The sequence below is a fragment of the Podarcis filfolensis genome (assembly GCF_964270895.1).
Source record: "Podarcis filfolensis genome assembly, chromosome: 9".
In the NCBI taxonomy this organism is placed as follows: domain Eukaryota; kingdom Metazoa; phylum Chordata; class Lepidosauria; order Squamata; family Lacertidae; genus Podarcis; species Podarcis filfolensis.
In genome coordinates this window covers 53,394,655-53,415,725 of record NC_139610.1, presented here as the reverse complement: position 1 = coordinate 53,415,725, position 21,071 = coordinate 53,394,655, and the positions used below count along the sequence as shown (strand labels likewise).

The 21,071-nt window shown below is 42.2% G+C and overlaps 1 protein-coding gene across 1 annotated transcript in view; it reads right to left on the bottom strand.

Moving 5' to 3' along the window:
* Window positions 1-534: 534 nt before the first annotated feature.
* The window catches only part of ELOVL6 (ELOVL fatty acid elongase 6), a 71,176-nt gene continuing 50,639 nt past the window's right edge, over window positions 535-21,071 (bottom strand). Inside the window, exons 2-4 of the mRNA XM_083571901.1 lie at window positions 12,405-12,536; window positions 8,991-9,142; window positions 535-5,023 (exon numbers count right to left, since the gene is read on the bottom strand). Of these exons, the coding sequence (XP_083428027.1) occupies window positions 4,599-5,023; window positions 8,991-9,142; window positions 12,405-12,536 (709 nt within the window). The 3' untranslated portion in view covers window positions 535-4,598. The remainder of the gene's footprint in view (window positions 5,024-8,990; window positions 9,143-12,404; window positions 12,537-21,071) is intronic.

Genomic DNA, 21,071 nt, shown 5'->3' with positions numbered 1-21,071 from the left:
CTTTTCTGAATTACTTTGAGTCTCATAATTCAAACTCATGAATGAGTAATCCTTCTGAATTCAATGTGATACTGACCCAAAAGTGGTGGACAGGATGGAGCTATTGATAATTGTTTTTATAGATTTTGAGAAGAAAACTAAAGGAGGTGTAAAATGTCCATTTGTCTTCAAATACTACACATATCAGCATAAGAAAATGGGCACAATCAAGTTAAAATTAAGCATTTTTAAGAACCATTGGTTTCAATGGGAAAGTTAGCTTATGTTTACATTTTCACATTTCAAATAATGGGATATAACAGTGCAGTCCTAATGGGACATAACAGTACAATATACACATCTACTCAGAAGCAAGCACCGTTAAATTCAATGGCACTTACACCCAAGTAAGTGAGAACACATTTCTTAGAATTATTACCTCTGTAAACATCCTATACTTTTTTTTGTCAATAGCTTGCTTGTTTCTTGTGATGTTTATTTGGGTGTTTGAACACAAAAAGTCTGAATAACTAAATGCAATAGCAACAACAAGAATAGTAATCACTGTTTAATCGTGGTAGAAGAATTGAAGCATTTTTCACAAGTGATATTAAGAATACCTTTCTTCACCTCTAAACTTTGAGAGTCTAAAGTATCACTGCCGTTAATGCAAGAGTGTAAGTGGAAGAAAAACACATTTTGAAATTTGCAGAGCAATCCTATATCTGCCCACTCAGAAGTAAGCCCCATTCATTTCAATAGGACTTACTCCCAGGTGAACATGTCCAGGATTTTAGCTTCTTATGTATGCTGTGATTACTGTTGTTTGTTCCTTTGGTTTATAGAGAAAAGAAACTATAATGCAGTATTGGCTTCCCTTATGAAATACCTTTTCATTTATTTCAAGATAAGATCTGTGGAAGTGTTGATTCACCAGATCAGTCAGCACAACAGGAGGAACAAGAGTCACAAAAATGAATGGCACCATTGAAAGTTACTCACTACTGCTGCCCAATAATTTTGTTATTCTATAATAACTGGTTTTGGTTTACTTCAAATATTAGAAACTGGGAAGAAATACTTAGGCAGAAAAGGCTCATTGTGGAATAGAATCTACTCCCAAAACTGTAAAATAACATTATTAATTTTTTATACATTTTAATTGATATTTCCATTTATACAGGAGTCTATAATTTAAGATCATGTCATGTGTTTCACTGAACATAACAATTTGCTTGGGGAGGGGGGTTTGTACCATATAACAATGTCAGAACATTAATAACTTAAATGACACAGACAGAAACTTCCCCCACCATTTTTCACAGTTATGATTAAACTCCAGAGAGCTTTCCAATTTCCTTTTCTTAAAACACTGTTCATATAATATAGAATGCAGCAGTTTTTCTACACAAGGTGAAACACTAAAAGCCCTTGTTATGTCTAACAGAATATTACATCAGCTTTTTGTCATGAATGGTGGACAGCACAGTTGAAGCAAAAATAAGGGAAAATATTACTTGGTATTGTACAGTCTCAAAGCAGGGAAGTTGAGAATATTTTGCATTAGCTGGGGAGGGTGGAGATTTTGCCCCCACCCAGGTTTTTATTTTTTATTTTTGGACAGCTCACATATGTGTTATGGTTGTAGTTATAGGCATGTATGATTTTTCTATGTAGAACAGCAGTTCTTAATTGGTTCCGCTAGTTCTTCTAATTGTTTAGTTAAAACTACCAAACTGATACGATTGAGAATACTATGTTAACACAGTTATAACATCAAGTTTACACACTTGTTTCTTTGCAGTACTAGGAACGTTTACACATTTTATTTGGCTTTGTAAGGACTGAAATCTTACAGATAATACAATCTACTTTTCCTTGTAGAAAATATGGCTCTTTTCAGCTATTTCTCTGAGGTTGTCCTTTTATCTGCAGCTGATTGAAGAACCAGGTGTCTTTTTAAGTGACCAAAGATGCTACAGTATATTTTTCTACAGATTTCATTTTTTTAAAAAAATTAAGAATAGTTCTCTCTGGACATTAGAGTTAATTTGTTGCAGCACAATTACTGCATTTAGGCTTTCAATCCCTTCCCATTTAAAACCCGCAGTGTGATGACGCCAAGCGTATGCCTTTTACTGTAGTATCTCCAAGTGACCAGATGAGGGCACTTTAAACATCTTTGCATTGCTTGTGAGGCAAATGCAGAAGCACAGTGTTACCTAAAGTCACATATAATCCTGTAGAACACTATTAAGGTTGCAGATATCTATTCTTCAAAGTTCATAAAAATATAAAATATGTACCATACCACAGGGTTGTTTTTTCCTGAAGTTTCCATCCAACACTAACAACACCCTCTCTAAAGATATTTAGTTTTCCCATTTGTCTTTGCACCTGTCACTCCAATTGCATTTACTGACTGCTGTAACTTCAGGGCTGTTCTGTGTTTATAGCAGCTGCTGTTCTCATCTGCCCATGATGGCTCATTGTTTGCTCATGGTTCTTGGGATTTTGGATTTATTTGCTAGGAGCAGAACCAGACATTTTGCATGCGTCTCCTCAAAAATAATAATTTTAAAAATCACAATTTTTCTTTCATGAAAATGACTTTGCAGATCATGTGGTGGGAACCATCATGGACAGCGCTAGAATCAAAATGGAAGCTGCCATGATCAGGATATTTTAAAGTACCATTTCCTGTTCCAAAGACCAGTCCCACCATAATGTTTTGCATTCGCAAGATGGCTTTTGGAACAATTCCTGTGGTGGATATGTGCACACAGGGCCAGCTCAATATACTCTGCTGCCTGAGCTGAATCAGAAAATGGTACCCCCAGGAATTGGAATTTGTTAAGGGTCCTGGATTGGAGGAGGGATAGGCAATGTTAGGTTCATGGAGGCAGGATCAGCTGCCTCTCCCAGCTTGCCGGAGCCTGCTGCCTTGAGGCAACTGCCTCACCTTGCCTCATGGGCCCTGTGTGCATAGGGAAGCGTCACATCAGAATCTATTCAGCTTCTCGAAAGAGACTGCATGAAATGGATCTGTATGTAGGGTGGCCGTTTGCACAGCACCAAAAAAGAAGAAATCACTGTCCCCCCTGCCCCCCGCCAAAAAACAAACAAGAGGGCACAGTTAGCATAAAATTTGCATGTTCTTTTTATAACGATAGATGCCAATTTGGAAAGAATAGCTGAAATTTAAAGAGAAATATAATACTTCTCACTCTAGTGAGAATGGCAGTCCGTTGCCCGAGGGCTGGCTGTGGTTGGGCAACCTCAAGACTCCTTCTTTCCCTTGTTATGGTTCTTACCCTTTAACCTGTGCGTGATGAGTCCCTGGAATTGACTTTGGGCAAGTGATGTTGGTGATATATTCCCAACAAAATGCACCCACAGCAATCACACTCAGAGCCATCCTGTGCGAGAATTAGACTTCAGAAAAATAAATTATATACTGTACTATGACTCTCAAATGCTTCTCACCAGTATTTTGTAGGGCACGTTGAGGACTGGCCTACTCTGCCTTTTCTTAGCTGCTTGATTCCTTTTCCCTGCTCTCCTTTATTACTAGCCCCAAGCATATTTATTTATAACTGACTGTATATTAAACTGCTCTTCTATACACATTGCTTTTGACCAGACGATGCACTGGAACATGTTCTCTCTGATACTGCATCTCAACAGTATTTAATTCTCAAATCAATATCTCACACCAGGTCTTCTCACAGCATAATACACAGTACTAAAAACAAAACAGAAACCCAACCAATTCCTCTCCATTTATTACTTCAATTGAGCTTAAACGGCTGTCTATAGCAGGCACTCAAGATTAACCTTTCATTTTCACATTGAAGCTTTTAGGGTTCAACTCTTTCAAGGAGATAACTTTTAACTTTGCAAAAATCTGGTATTGTTGGGGGTCAGAGCTCAGTGGGAGAGAAGGTACTTTGCATGCAGAAAATGGCAGGTTTGATCCTGGGACTCTTCGAGTTTTTATTTTTATTTTTTAATGGCTGTCAGGTTGCAGAACATCTGCCTGAGACCTTGCAAAGCAGCTGCCAGTCAGAGGTGACTCTATGGGGCTAGATGCAGCTCTGACAGGTCAAAGTCCTATGTTCATATGACACAGATTGTGTGTTTCCTCTGCTCAAATCTTGTTCAAGTTTTGTATTTTAAAAACAACACGTTAGAAAGTATATATAAATAATTAGTTTGCTTTTTAAAAATAAAAGTCATCTATGCTCAGGGAAACCATTTCTTTTAACATTTTATTTTGCAAAATCATTATCATCTTTTGCTTCCCCCCCTTCTTAAAAAAAAGTGTGGTTGGTTTTTTTTAAGAGCAGTAAGATGTCTAAGAAGGAAGATGTCTTACAGCAGCCTTTTGAGATGCAAGATCATTCAGTGAGTCCTCACCATGACAGGATCATAAACTTACTGGTTTTGAACAAACTTAGCTGTCCCTTAGCTGCTGAGTTTTAGTTGCACCATATATAAATGTTGCCTTCTTGTGGCATTTCTGTCCCCCCCTCCTCTCTTTCTCTCACTCCCTCTTTGTGTTTGCCATTTTGTGGATGACCTGAGCAGCTGCTTCCTTCTCTCTCTCCTTTCTAGCTTTACTCGGCCTTCCTTGTTTTTCTGGTGTTGCTAACATATGCGTCAAAGAAGAAATGGCAGAAGAGCACAAAGTAGCTGAGGTACATAAGAGAACACCAGATGATGTTGGAAATGTGTGAGTGACACTGGCCTTGTTGCATCCAGGCGAAGACCAGGTAGTTGATGATGCAGCCCACGAACATCTGTGTGATCTGCGATAGTGTGATAAACATGGCAAACTTCCGGGACACTCTGAAGCCAGCAGCCCGCAAGGCGTAGTAAGTGTACATGAGTGCATGCACTCCATAGTTCATGGTCATAAACCAGCCACCACCAGCTACCATGTCCTTGTATGAATACCAAGAGTAAAGCAGTACAGTAATATGGTGGTACCAATGGAGGAAGATAAGCTTCTGTTTCCTAAGAACAATAAATATTGTATCTCCTGGGGGGAGGAAAAAACATAAGAAAAATGTTAGAACCCTGAAGCGTACTTGTGAATTAGGTGGCATTCCTAGCCACGGAGGTCACCTGGCCCTCTAATAACAAAGATGCAACCAGGACTACCCCCAAACTATGTACCTGCCCATTTAGACATTTACCTGCCCATCCAAAACAGGCAACTTACTTATCTTCCTGACATGGAAACCACAAAACTTCAATCTTCCCAGGGTTCAAACTCAGTTTATTGGCCCTTACCCAGTCCAGAATTTGCACAGCCTCTTCTGATTCAGATGTTATAGAGCAGGGATGTCCAACTTCCAAGAGACTGTGATCTACTCCCACTAAAAAAACCTGGCAGTGATCTACCCATTGTATTGACCCAAGTTGTTGAGCTTTCTTGACGATCAACCAGGATAGACCAGGGATGCCCTGTGATTGACCGGTAGATCGCGATCGACCTGTTGGACATCCCTGTTATAGAGAAATTGAGCTGTGTGTCGTCAGCATGCTAATGGCAGCATGCTCCAAAAATTCTAATGGCCACTCCTAGTAGCTTCAGATGTTAAGCAACATTTGAGACCAAAGGGTGCCCTGCAGGGTTCCATAGCACAAGAGTACTTGCCCAATGTTATTTTCTTGGGTAGGAATGGAACTAACGTAATACAGTATCTCTGATACCTTTCCTATTCAATTGATCCAGGATGACACCATGGTGAATGGTACAAAAGATGCTGAGAGATTAAGTAAGCATGGCAGGGTTGCAATCCCCCACTACCTCTCCTGATTCAGGTCATCCAGTGGGGTGAGCAAAGTCAATTCAGTCCCATAACCTGGCCTAAACCCAGACTGAAGTGGTTCTATTGCGGATCATCCGTGTCATCCAGGAACATTTGCAGTTGATTATACTGTCAAAACCTATGTGAGGTCATTTAGGAATTTTAGTCCAATTTAGTTGCAAAGATCAATTTTTCAATGAGATTGATGCTGCAATTCTACTCCCACTGACCTAGGAGTCAGTCCCATCGAACTCAAATGGGACTTTTCAGTTGACATGTATAGGATTGCAGTGATAGAATCAAAAGTCAGCTTATGACTGGGTTTGCACGAAATTTAAGCAAAGGTAGACATTTCATAGGGACACGGGTGGCGCTGTGGGTAAAAGCCTCAGCGCCTAGGGCTTGCCGATTGAAAGGTCGGCGGTTTGAATCCCCGCGACGGGGTGCGCTCCCGTTGCTCGGTCCCAGCGTCTGCCAACCTAGCAGTTCGAAAGCACCCTCGGGTGCAAGTAGATAAATAGGGACCGCTTACTGGCGGGAAGTTAAACGGCGTTTCCGTGTGCTGCGCTGGCTCGCCAGATGCAGCTTTGTCACGCTGGCCACGTGACCCAGAAGTGTCTCTGGACAGCGCTGGCCCTCGGCCTCTTAAGTGAGATGGGCGCACAACCCTAGAGTCTGTCAAGACTGGCCCGTACGGGCAGGGGTACCTTTACCTTTACCTTAGACATTTCACAGAAGATATTATTGAGAAAAAAACTAAAATACATTTTTGAAATAACCTATTATCTTTCTAAGCATGGATAATGGCTATTTATCTGGTATTAGCCTGAGGAAAATGGAAGTTAAATATAGATGAAGAAAATGCATATCAATCCAAGCCCTAATTATACTATGGTCTCTGAAGTCATTACATTTAGTCATGTCAATAGGTTCCAACACAAATTAACTTTACATTTAGGGAAAAGAAAAGTACTGTGCAAATGAAAAATATTGTGCAACTGGAATCAAATCCCTAAATTTTACCTAGCAGTTCGAAAGCACGCCAAAGTGCAAGTAGATAAAATAAGTACCGCTCCGGTGGGAAGGTAAACATCATTTCCGTGCACTGCTCTGGTTTGCCAGAAGCGGCTTAATCATGCTGGCCACATGACCCGGAAGCTGTACTCCGGCTCGCTCGGCCAATAAAGCGAGATGAGCGCCGCAACCCCAGAGTCAGTCACGACTGGACCTAATGGTCAGGGGTCCCTTTACCTTTTACCTTTAAGGGATATGAACCAATGTCTTCATTACCTGTAACCCAACCCCATACATGTTTACTTGCAAAGAGGAAGGGGGGGGGAACTGGTGGTGCCAACTTCCAATGAAGTGGGCTTAGGATGGTAACCTAAATCAGTAGTAAAGCTGATTAGTAAATCAGTGTTCATATTTCGCCAGGTCATTTTGTGACCAAGTGAAGATGCCTGGGCTCCAGGATGGCACCTGACCTCTCCACCATCTGGAAACATCTCCACCATCTGGAGGTGCATGCCTGGGGATCCTTGGATCTTGACTGTTTTCACACACTAATAGCACAGCCTGTGGAATTATATCCATTATATTTTATCTGCACAATCAGAATGAATTTCAGGAACCAAAAAGTCGTATTGAAAAAATACAACTTTCCCAAAGTTGGCAACTAGACATTCCATTTTGGCAACTGTAATGCTGGTTTAAGGAAATATTTAGTGCCTAGCTTATATATACACGAGTTTCTAACACTGCCCCATTTCCATAAACAACTGCAGGACTCACAATAGGTTTTCACACATTCCCAGTGCTTTTTTTCTGGGGGGACGCAGGGGTACGCATACCCCTAAACATTTTGTGAATCTAAGTTTGGCCTCTTTGGGGGGGGGAGTATTTCAGTATGAGTAGGAAAATGAGAGTACCCCTAAACGTGTGTTTTTTTAGAAAAAAACACTGGACATTCTCAACAGCAGTCTGAAGGGTACAAAGTGGTACCATTCTAAATGATGTGGAGCAGGTCTGGCTCTGGTCAGTGCTTAGATGAAAGACTACTTGGGAAACACAGGTTCCCTTGGTCCCCAAGAGGAGGGTAAGGCAGGATACACAATAAAGTTAATATTGTGTATCTCCTTCTAGCTGATGCTGAAAATCAGCAATGCACTGAAACAGCATATTCTTAATAGTCATCATTGTTTTGTTGGGTCGAAAGCCCTGTGAGGTTTCCTGAGAAACAAGCTGTGGAACGTCTGCCAAATCACGGCTTCCTATTTCCAATTAGAATCTGCCTAAGAAACTTCAGGATAAGCAAACATAGATGTGCAAATGGCTTTGCTACTTACAAGCTTTTTAAAACTACTGGTGAGGAAACTGCTTAGACACATCTTCATAAACTAAGTGATGAAGGGAGACTAGGTCTGGACATTATTTCTAGGTGAGGAATTTGTTAGACCATCCTGTTGGCAGGCATATGAGCAGGCAGTTATATATATGACTGATTTCCGTATTATTGTTTTTTCCTGTTCTGTTGGCCCTTGAGAAGTTTGACCCTTGAGAAGACTGTGTTGGTTATATACAATATTTTGATAGGAGTAGAAGTACTGCAGAATGAACAATATATGACCATATCTGTGTTAGGTAGACTCTGTGCCACCAATGGGTTAAGGTTTTTTGGCTGCATTGGCCATTCACTGGGTTGGTGAATGGTCACTTTGTGTGGTTGCTAAAATGCTACTTTCTTGCTCTTGGAAGATAGTTGAGGAACAGCAGCAAATATAGAACCCATGAGCCTTAATAATCCAAACAGTATGAGTTAAGGACAACTATTCCATCTGGAATTTTGAGAGTCTTATCTGTATTATTCTTATCTGTATTTGTTATTTTTTTCACAAATGTGACCCACAATGACTTAACTATATTACAATTTTGCTCCACTAAGGAAAACTCATTTGAGACCACAAATACAAGTGGTTGTACAGTGATTAATATATTGACTGAATGCAAAATTTTAAAGGCATTTTTCGAGCACTATTAATAAGCAATCAAACAAGCACCTTTTTCAAGCACATCAAGGTGATTTACAAATATATAGCATAAAACAAGAGAACTGCTAAGGAACAATCCTGTCACAACTTTGTCCTTTTGCTCCAAATGTACCCCATGAAGTGAAAAAGGAGAGAAGGCACTCACCTAGTTCTGGTGCTTTGCTTAGCACAAATGCATAAGCCCAGAATTTGCTGACAGGTCCATTGTAAAAACTCTGGTCACAAACTGACTGCTTCAGTCCTTTGGTCATCAAAATGTACACCATATAAGCACCCGTTCGAACAGCACCAAATATACTTCATGACCATAAAGGGAAAACAAAGAGCAGTCGGTTATCATCAGAAAGTAGAAGATAAAATCCTTAGAGAGCCCAGATATAGTTATTGAGTGCAAGAAGCAGGAAGTACCTTCATTGTGCCTATCCTGACCTCCATTTAAGAACATGAGACGAGTCCTGCTGGATCCACTCAAAGGTCCAGTAACTTGTTCTTATAGCAGCCAACCAGATGCTCATGGGAAGACTGCACCCTTTCTGAATACTCGAATAAAAAGTTCCCACAGAAGAATTTAGTTAAGGATGCTGCTATTCAACACATTTATTGGAAATACATTCCTTTGATTTTGTTGGACTCCAACTTCCATCAGTCCCAGCCAGCATGGACAGTGGTTATTCTCCAACATAGAGCTTATCATGTAGATAGCTCAGCTGGCAGAGCATGGGACTCTTAATCTCAGGGTCCTGGGTGAAATATTCCTGCATTGCAGGCGGTTGGACTAGATGACCCTTGTGACACCCTTCTATGAATCTATGTGGGAGTTCAAGGCTACCCCTTTACAGACAGTGTACACTTCCTCCATGTCTCCTGTGTGAGAGATACTGCTTCTAGTTGGGAGGATGATTGGCGAGTCAATAGAGTTTAGCGCAGGGGCCTTCCAGTTGTTGCTGTACTCTTAACTCCCATCAGTGCCAATCAACAATGGCCAGTGGTTCAAGATGATGGAAGTTGGAGTCTAACAACATCTGGATGTCCATAGGCTTCCTATCCCTGCCTCAGAGCAACAGAACTCTTGAAATAAATATGCAGCACCATATCCTCTCCATAGCATTTCACATCTAGTTTCTAAGTAACCCCCTAGAATTAATCAATACTGAATTTCATTGCTACAGAAGACAGAGTGTCCTTGCTTTTGCAAGATTCCTTTATTTTGAAATTACTCATCCGCTCAAATACATTTGTGGGTAAATTCAGCATTTACAAATAAATATATCAAAGCTTCCATAATTATGCCAAAGTCTGCTGAAGGGCTTGCGGAGACTGGGGCATAACCAATAAAAAAATTTATTAAGGAAATATCTTAGTTCCGCCACATTCACAGTTAACAAGACTGGACAGCTTCTGGATTTTATATGCAAAGGCAATACTCACTTTTTAGCTAAAACTCTGTTTGGCAAGAGATCTCATTGGAATTAAGGAAGCCACTTACTAATCTTTAGGATGGCACAGGAGGGATTCATAAGCATGGTATAACACTGAAATAATCCTTAATGAATACTTCAGGGATGTAGCCCTGTGAAGTTACTGGGGTCAGTGGGAGAGGGCTAGGCTCCAAACAGAATCTGAAAATACTGCAGTAATCTGGAGATTTGAACAGTAATCCGAAAAGGCAGAATACCTGTTTCTAGAGGATACTCTTTAAGGTTCTTACAAGATCAAAGGTATCCAGTTGTTATAGCAACTAGAATACTTAGCCCTGAAAAGTATGTATCTATGTGCCTGTTGAAAAAAGTAAGAAAGCCTTGAGGCAAATAAATGAACTCAATAAGGCTAAACTATAAAATAGTTTAAGCAGATTATAAATGGCATGGCAAGTTTCAGATGGCTGGAAGGAAAAGCTGAGTTCTAATACAATTATAATAAATCGGTGAAAAGAAAAGGTCTTCAATAGGTGCTTCTAAGCTGTTTTAAACTGTGTTTTTTTATTTTGTATTTCAAATTGTGGCTAAATAAATAAATAAAGGGAGGGAATTTCAAAGTGACACCACATTAAATCTCTGATTCTTATACCAAACACATGGAACAGTATCTGCAGGAGGCGCTGCCCTGCAGAGCATAGCAATCCATTGGGTATATATGTTATATATGATTTTTTTGGTATCCTGGTGCTAAGATATGTAGGGTTTTGCATACAGTGCCATCACCCTGAATTTAGCCTACAGCTAACTGGCACACCAGGGCACTGTGGAAAATTAAAATGGCAGTTCCCAGACTATTATTATTATTATTATTATTATTATTATTATTATTATTATTATTTGTCAGTTGCTTTATCTTGCACAAGGCAACCCAAAGCAACTTACAACCAAGCAAATCCCACAAAGATACTTTAAAACCAAGAGTAAAGAGAAATACATGAAAAACATCCCACCCACTTCTAAAAGGCCACAGATATTTAAAGGCCAACAACCTGGCTATAGAGGAATGCTTTAGCTTATATTAAAGGTGGGGGGCTAGATCAGGCATCAGCGGTGGTAACAAAAATGGCTGCATGCTGATGTCAGGCCTGATTGAAAGTTACACTGTTCTTTTAAACCATACTTTATTGCAACAGCCATTAGGTTCCATGCAGAAAGCACACTTTTTCAGGATGTGAAATCTAGACTCTTGCCACATGGGGGTGCTTTCACCATGTGGGAAACATGTTTGCATGCCTTTCATTTATTTCCATCCAGCCTTTTCAGCGCCTGTTCCTGGTGCAGGTACCAACTGAATGCCGAAGTTTGCAATGTTAGGGCAGCTGGCAGTAGCACAATGCATTTTTCTCGTTCATACACTTTGCCTAACCTTGTGGTTGTTGTCTTCCTTCCTGTCGCATTGCTTGTAGTGTGCTGGAGAAAGTGGTTAAGAAACTGGCAGTAATTAAAGCAGCCTTCCCCCACCAGATTTAGGGCTGTTAAGGTGGCTCCTTCACACAGACCGCTGAACTGAGGGGGCGCAGAATGGAAGGCGAGAGGGAGTGAGCTCACTGCCTGTCTGTACTTTTGATGTGAAAATTCCCCAACCGCAGAGGCTGCTGGGTTACAGAATTAGCTTTTCTAAGAACTGGCAGCTTCTAGAGCTATCATAGTAGCTGGTTTGTGTTGCCTGCTACTAAGGACTAACTGAGCAGAGGTCAAGTGGCGGGTGCATCACGACTGAACTCGTGTCAAGTGGGTCTGTGACCTGGGTCCAAGTCACAGGAAGGATGAAAAAACAGGGAAATGGGGGAAATATTATGTCCTTGCTCAAGGTGCCATATGACCAAAGTCTGCCCCGGCCCCAACCTGGTGCTCTTTATCCTGTGAACTGCCTTGAGACCTGTGGGTATAGGGTGGTATATAAATTTGATAAATAATAATGTAGTTAAACTGCATCTCTCACCATCACTGAGCATTGGCCATGGTGTCCAGGACTGAGGGGAGTGGTTGGCTAAAACATATGGAGGATATCAGTTTGGGGAAGGATGCATTATAGGATATTGATTACGTAAGGGGCATTCTCGTCATATTCCTCAACTTACCTGAAGACTGCCAGGCACAGAGACCAGAGCACTAGTGGTTTCCTCAGTTCAAATTTTGCTCGTTTGTTCATTAGATGTCGACCACCAAATATAAAGGCAGCATAAAGAGCTGAAAACAGGAAAGATTTTTTCCTGGGGGGGAAAACACAAAACCCACAATCACCAAAAGATATTCAGTGAGCTGCATAATAATAATAATAATATTTTATTTATACCCTGCCCATCTGGCTGGGCTTCCCCAGCTACTCTGGGCGGCTTCCAACAAAATATTAAAATACAGTAATGCATCAAACATTAAAAGCTTCCCTAAACAGGACTGCCTTCAGATGTCTTCTAAAAGTCTGGTAGTTGTTGTTCTCTTTGACATCTGGTGGGAGGGCATTCCACAGGGCAGGTGCCACTACCGAGAAGGCCCTCTGCCTGGTTCCCTGTAACTTGGCTTCTCGCAGTTAGGGAACTGCCAGAAGGCCCTCGGCGCTGGACCTCAGTGTCCGGGTAGAACAATGGGGGTGGAGACACTCCTTCACATTTACAGATCATCAAGGTTGCAACCCCAGATCCCTATATCTGTAAGACCTATTAAACTCAATGGGACTTACTAATGATTGCCCTGTTGGTTGGGGAAACACATTTGGTTTGGAACAAGTTAGTAGAGATGTTTCACATAATACATTCTTTTGTCCCTGAAAGCAGGTATACTCCTGGGTCATGCTGATAAACTTTGCCACCAGAGCATTAACCACAGATTTCCTGTCTAGACTTAAGAAGCATTCACAATGTCCTCAGTTTGAAAAACAAACAAACCCCATAGTTTCTTGGTCTGAGTTAGTTATATATTTCAACAATTTATATGCTGCTTCACATCACAATCTGTTGAATAAGCGTACAAAAAGATACAACAGAGATCTCTACATCTGAACCTGACCAATATTCATCATGCACAATAGAAATACATCATGACTTGATAAATCACATGTAGATAAATCTGCCTGTTTTAGTTGCAGAAGGGTTTTTATTTTCTTTTTTTTAATAAAAAAAATGATCCAGATCACACAGGCTGTACAAGTGTGCCTCAGGAGCTGCATGTAACCAACAGGCCATATGTTGTCCAAATCTGCTCCACTGAGTTATTTTCCAGCAAAGACTTGCAGTCATCATACACAGCCTGAACCAAAATCTAGTAAAAGCAATTCACCAACACAAAGGCCAACCCACAACCCATAATTTAATGGATTTAAGTTTATTTATATATTGCATTTATATGCCACCCTTCTGCCAAGTCAACCCAAGGCGGTTTACAATTTAAAATACATTAGAATAAACAAAATATATTCTCTCCCAAGCTTCAGGAGCTGGCGGCTATTAGTTCCCTGCCCTGCTGTTCTTCACTCCAGCCTTCCCTCAGGGCACTGCAGCTAGCAGAGTGACATCTCAAAAGTTCCTGTCACATGTTTCTGAAGCAGCATATATCATGCAGATTCAGGAAGAAAAGCCAAGCCCAGCTTTTACCCTCCAAGAAAACTGGTTTGTAACCTGAACACAGCTAGACACAGTGTTTTGTGAACTGCCCTGAGACCTCCAGGTATAGAGAGGTATATAAATTCAATTAATAATAATAATAATAATAATAATAATAATGCAGTTATACCTCGGGATGAATATGCTTCAGGTTGAGCGTTTTTGGATTGCACTCCGCGGCAAACCAGAGGTAATGGAACGCATTACTTCCGGGTTTTGCTGCTCACGCATGCGCAGACGCGCAAAATGATGTCACGTGCATGTGTGGAAGCGGCGAAACGCGACCTGCACACGCGCAGATGCGCAGTTGTATGTTACGTTCGCTTCAGGATGTGAACGGGGCTCCGGAACAGATTCTGTTCACATCCAGAGGTACCACTGTAATAGCTAGGGCTGGAGGAAGAGGGGTAACTTCTGCCTGAAACCCTGGAAAGCTACTGCTAGTCAGTGTAGGCTAGGGATAAATAACCCTTTTCAGCCCAAGGGTCAATCTTCTAGGGACCACATACCAGTGATGGGCAGGACCAGAGCAAAAGTAGGTGAAGCAATGGATGTTGATTTTACCTTTCTATAGCAGACTAGTTTCTGCACAAACATCCCTCTCTATCCTCCCTCCAGGCCAGCAAGGGGCATTAGTAGAGTCCAAGGACACATTCCAGCCAGGCAAAAACTCTCAAGGAGGGCATGAAGCAGAGCAGCAGATGTGCCTAAAGAGGGAGGGTGGCCTGGAGAAAGCCTCAAGGGCCAGATAGACAGGACTGAAGGGCCACACTGGCCACCAGCCCTGAGATTCTCCTCCTCTCGTATGGATAATACTGATTAAGATGGGCCCAACAGTCTGGCTCAATATAACACAGCTTCCTGTGTTCAAATGCTTTATCACTGAGCTACCATCCTTCCCCAGCTGCTTTTCCACCAGTGGGATGTGGGAGGTACGAGTCCCCCCCCATATTTTCCCCTCCACATCTGAGAGAAAACACCATCTTGTTCAGCATAGTCCTAATTAGCCCCTCACAGAGCTACATTTCCCAGAGTGCCCTGGGAAGAGGGATTGATTGTTAAGCCACTCTAGGAGCTGGGGTTGGGGGACGGGGTGCAGAGTTGGGGAGGCTTCTTCCGGATCCCACTTTCCTCTCAACCTGCTATCAACCTGAAGTTCATTCTCCCTCACCATTCTGGCCGAACCATTCCGGTCAAAATAAATAAAATCACCTTGTTGGAATCTTTGCCACAAACCAATTCCAAATTTCTTAATAAATATTGTAGTATCACCATTGAAAAAGCCACTCTAGGAGCTGTTGCTCTGCAGGAGGAATGGGGTCTCCTAACAACTCTTGGCACCCTTGACAAACTACAGTTCCCAGAATTCCTTGGGGGAAGCCAGGGCTATCTAAGTGCTATAAGGGTGCTTCAGACATATGGTAAGGCCATGGCCAAGGGCTAATTTGTAGTTCAAACTCAAAGCAAAGAATTGGGGGGGGGGGGTTGGCGTGAAGAGACAAGATGGGATGGAGTCTGACATTTAAGGCTGCTGCCTTTCTCTTTTGACTGCACCCTTGAAGGATTGCTTCCCACACAGTTGGATCTCTGCTGATCTGTTTTCTCTTAGCCCCACGAGGTATCTCTTGTGTCTGCCTTTGCAAGATGGTAGGCTGCTGGTGGGTGCCACAACATTGAGGTTTAGCCGATGCTTACATTTCCCCAGGGAAGCCAATTAAAAGCAGTCAGATTTGTTTATAGCCAATCAATGGCATCCTCTGGGCCCATGGGCAGAGTAAAACTACCTACAGGTCATATTTAAAATCTAAAACTACAGGACAGACTCAAATCCTTTCATGTAGCTAAACAGCTCTTTGGCTCTTTATCTCTGTTGTGAATGTATATCGAGCAGAATAAAATTACAAAACCATTTCTACCCTCATGCAATAGAACTTACATCAGTGCAAGATAATAGACTGGAGAAACCTGACCTCTCTCCCAGTTCTTTGATTTTTTTATAGGCACAATGTAGTTATTTAACAGAAAATGGCACCCAAATTGCCCCTATTACTTTGTGTTCAAGCTGTATTAAGTAGGTCAGCATCTATAATTATATCTTAGGTCACTTCACAACTTTTTAATTAGCTCCTTATTTCTGACTTTTAAAGGTCATACATTCTACATTATCTGCCTGTCTACATTATCTACAGAAGGCGTTATTGCTGGGGATCAGTAAAATGAATGTTTTGCTTCCCTGGCAAGATATTTAAACAGCAGACCCTAGAAATGGGCCATTGAGGCCTAAAATCTGGGGGGGAATGACATTATGGAACAAAGAAGTGATGGCGTTCAAAGGAGCAAAAGAAACACAAAGAGTTATGGTGAACACAGAAGACCACATCAACGTGTGGGTGTCTAGTGGTTGGTAATCCAGTCATCCATACTGTCATTCACAGGTGAGGAGAGCAGGAAAAGACAGCAACCAATAGAAGAATAATACATGGGGTAGCAGAGCCTGAAATTCCACTTGGTTTGGGTGTAAACCCTGTGCGTGAGTTGAGCAGGCTGGGAGAAGCATGCAAAACTCTACCTTGGCATCATCCTCAGTGGGCAGTGGGAGCTTGCAGATGCTCCCACATACCTGGATAGCTCAGCTGGTTAGAGCATGGTGCTGATATCTCAAAGGTTATAGGTTTGATCCCTGTATGAGGCAACTGCATATTCCTGCATTGTACGATTTAGAACCCCAGTTATGCAGGGCATTAAATCATGCAGGGGACTTCTATGAGTAGAGGAGACTTCTCACTCTCTACAGGGAACATCCCCGCTTGTCTCTACTCACTCTGCTTGTGTGTAAGGATTATGTGCAAACAGAACACCCAAGTAGAGTTGAAGAGCAACAGGGAATTGTGGTAAAAAACCAACCCATCAGAATGCTTTTTCTGAGTCATGAACCTGAGTGAACCACAGAAAAGTAAAAAAGCAAGAGGAAAAAGAATGGCCTAAAATGAAAGAGAGGAACTGAAAGCAGGAAAAAGAAAAAGAAAACAAAAAATGGGTGATACTACAGTACAGATAAAGGTAAGGTCTTTATGCTGTGCCATCAGTGTGCGTTCATGGAGTACAAAATCACAGATCCCTGCCCTCTTACAAACTAATATGTGTCACAGTCGAAACAACAGATGGAAGGGAGGGGATACAGAAGTAATGTCTCATTTATAGTCTTCGTAAAATACTGAGAAAATTTATGGACCCACCACTCTGCTAATTTCATAAATCAGTCTTCCCCAAAACCCCACCAGTTGATGTTGGATTCCAGCTCCCATCAGCCCCAGCCAATATGGTCAATGGTAAGGGATGATGGGAGGGATGATGGGAGTTGTAGTCCAATCTAGAGGCCACCAGGTTGGAGAAGGATGTCATAACATATAGCACTGGTACCAAAAACACTAGACCAGGCGCTGGCTGTGGTCAGTGTCATGCTAAACCATTGTTTAGCATTACATGCACAAACATGAGTGAGCCATGTGCTCCTCCTCTCCTCTCTTCTCCTCCTGCCCTGAAGCCAGGATGAGGCCTTCAAAGATATTTATTTCCATTTTCTCTGAATCTTGGTGTCTTCTGTTATCCAGAGCAGGGATTGCAGTTTATAACAAAATCTGATTAGTTTAAGAAGCCAGGCTCATCGCTGATACTGACCTCAAAGAGCAAATGAATGGAAAGCAAAAATGTATGGAAATGTGTCAACATTTATGGGAATGTGTCAGAGATATATCATTTTCCTCCCTGAAATAAAATCTTTGGCTACCACATGCGAAATAATGTGTTTCTGTGGACTACCAACATTGGTTTATATTTTCTATTCAAGTATATTTTGTTTGAATGAACAGATGGTCCCAGCCACATAACAGATACATAGAAATATTTTTACATTATATTTGGAAGATTGTGGGTTGCTTCAAATATAAGCATCTAATAGTTGATGTGAATCTCCATTGAACTCAAGTAAGGGAATTCCAGGCTCAGCCCATCTGAGCTGTATATATTAGAAACCACATAACATCCATTGTGATGGCTTCCCTTTGAAATCCCTTCTGTGCCTTTCTCCACAGTGGACTGACAACACAGCAACGGATTGTAACAGACAGCAAAGCCATCTCATTTACCTCCCTGCTCCATCCACAGATTGATTAGCTCATAGTGAGCTGGACAACATCAGACAAATGCTTGGAGCTGGCTGTGCTCCAGTAGTCTTGGATCAAAGACCTGTCTTCTCTGTAACAGGGGAAAATCCAGCTGTGCATATTTTCCGTGGTCAAAATGGGACCTTGTGTATTTTGGTTCTGTGGTCCTTGAGAGGTGGGCACCTACAGAAAAGGACTGCAGAGCCAGAAGGAGGGCACCTATGGTCCAACAGAACCAACATTGGGGGGAGGCTCCCAGGAAGGCAGGGAAAGATTAAACAGGCAAGGGGGGTTGGAGGGATCTTGGGAAGGGCCTAGTCAGCTGGCTATAAGAGCCCTGACCCCACCCAAGGAGAGAGACGGAGGGAAGAGGAGAAATGAGAATTGAAAAGAGGCAGCAGAGGAATAAGAGAAACAGGAATTCCAGATCTGGGGGAGGTGTTGAAGGCAGAGGCCTGCTAGCAAAGTCCACATTTGGAGCCTCAAAGTCCTCCACTATCCAGAGGGCTGCTGAAAATTCCTACTATGGATTTATTACATTTATGTGCCCTCCTTTCTTCCAAGGAGCTCAAGTGTCAGGCAGTGGCGTAGCATGGGTTGTCAGCACCCGGGGCAAGGCAAGTAATTTGTGCCCCCTAACCCGTGGATTTGCGCCCCCTAACCCTAACCCCCAGATGTTGCGCCCGGTGCGGCCGCCCCCCTGCACCCCCCACGCTACGCCACTGGTGTCAGGGACTGGCTGCATGAGGAGTTGTGGAAGTTGCTTGACCAAGAGACCCCCCACAGAAAGCACAGAAGGGGAGGGGTTGGATCCTGACTCCGGGTGGTGGGAAACCAGCAAAACCCAGAGGAGGGGAAGAGCTGGGAAGTACTGGAGGCTGGGAGCTTGAAGGAAGGAAGAAGAGGAGGAAACAGGCAGGTGCCCCAGCCCAGGGAATCAGACTTGGCAGTTCTACCACAGAGCCACCCTGACAGCTTCTCTGCTGACTGTCTGGAAGCCCTCCCCCCCCGAACAAGGTGTCTATTACATGTTAAAGGGCAGAGAGCCAGGCAGAAACAGGGAGGGTCTCTTGGGGCTCGCCATAGGCAGAAGGAGGGGCCTGACACAGAGGAATAGGAAGTGAAGGGGGCAGTTACAAGCAGTCTGAGCAACTGCTTCATCTAAACAGGAGCAAGCCTTAGAAGTCTTTGTGTGTTCTCTGTTCTGCTTTCTTAATAAAGAAACTAACTGTAAGTTAGCCCGTGCTTCTTTGTCTTTCTGTGATCTGCGAACGCCCTGTTCTCCTTGTCGGCTCCCTGACATCAAGTGATGTACATGGTTTTCTTCCTCCCCATTTACCGTATTTTTTGCTCTATAAGACTCACTTTTTCCCTCCTAAAAAGTAAGGGGAAATGTGTGTGCGTCTTATGGAGTGAGTGCAGGCTGCGCAGCTATCACAGAAGCCAGAACAGCAAGAGGGATTGCTGCTTTCACTGTGCAGCGATCCCTCTTGCTGTTCTGGCTTCTGAGATTCAGAATATTTTTTTTATTGTTTTCCTCCTCCAAAAACTAGGTGCGTCTTGTGGTCTGGTGCGTCTTATAGAGCCAAAAATACGGTAACTTCACAACACCCCTGTAAGATAGGTTAGGCAAAGAGACAGTGTCTGTCTCTAGAGCACTGAACACTATCTCTCTCTGTGTGTGATGTGAACTCTCTTTTTGTCCTCAGATAGGATGATTCAATGCTTCCTATGGTTCTGGGAGAAGGTAAAATGTAAGATGAAATTCACCTAACCGGAACACAGCAGAAAATTTTACTAACCATGGTCAAAGATGTACAGAATTTAAATGTGAGTTTCCTATTCATCATCTTCCCTAACCAAAAAGATTCAAACTTCCTGGCTGAAATTCATTGCCCGCTTCTACCCCAGATCATGCACATGTTCCAGGTAGGTCTCAAGTTGACCAGATTTATTTTAATACTGTGTTTAAACTGGGTGAAGGGGATATTGGGGAGAAAGGAGAAATATACTTATTGTTGTTTAATTGCAATCTCATCAACTGCAAAATTCACCAGCCACCACCAGCTATTACCGAATGTTGAATTATCCTTGCAGACATAAGTAAAAGCAAAAGTATAAAAGTATCACATTTCCAATTTTATCATTGCTGTTGTTTTGTAGCTACGTAGAAGCAATGTATTTTCAATGGGAATTTCTACCTCGCCTACCACTGTTCCAGCAATACAGCAAACATTAAGTTATGTTGCTACTCGAATCTCCTAACACCACAAACATGTCAAAAACTGTAATTCCATAAAGGTAATAGCTTTCAGTACAACAGGGAGCTGCATTAATCCATGCCTAGATGAATTAGTTAGGAAACATATAACATATTTTGTACAAACCTAGTGCTAAAGCCAGCAATTGTCAAGGCAAATCAATTTTCTACGTCTATCTATAAGGATTTCTGAACTTTGTTGCCCAGGGAAGATTATGGGCAAAGACTAAGATGATAAAATTAGAAATTAACAAGATATCCTCCATACAGTCATGTGAACTGTACCTCGCCTCCTGGAACCATTAATTTTCATTCAACAGAAAGCATAGCTGTTCATGGGGGAAGGGGATAGTTGCCCCAGATGAACCATAAACTCCAGATTCTCAGCTTTCATTTAAAAAGAAAGTAAGGGTATAGTCACACTAGAACAGGCATAGGCAAACTCGGACCTTCAGATGTTTTGGGACTACAATTCCCATCATCCCTGACCACTGGTCCTGTTAGCTAGGGATGATGGGAGTTGTAGTCCCAAAAGATCTGGAGGGCCGAGTTTACCTATGCCTGCACTAGAAGCTTAAAATGCAGCAAGGTCACTCCCCCTGATAAATTGCATGCAACATTTGCATGGGGTTGTTCACATTGGAGAGGGGTTATATTCAACCCAAGACCTTCTTGGTTTCCCTGCCCATGGTACCCCCCTGAAACTCCTAATCATTAGGAAATTCT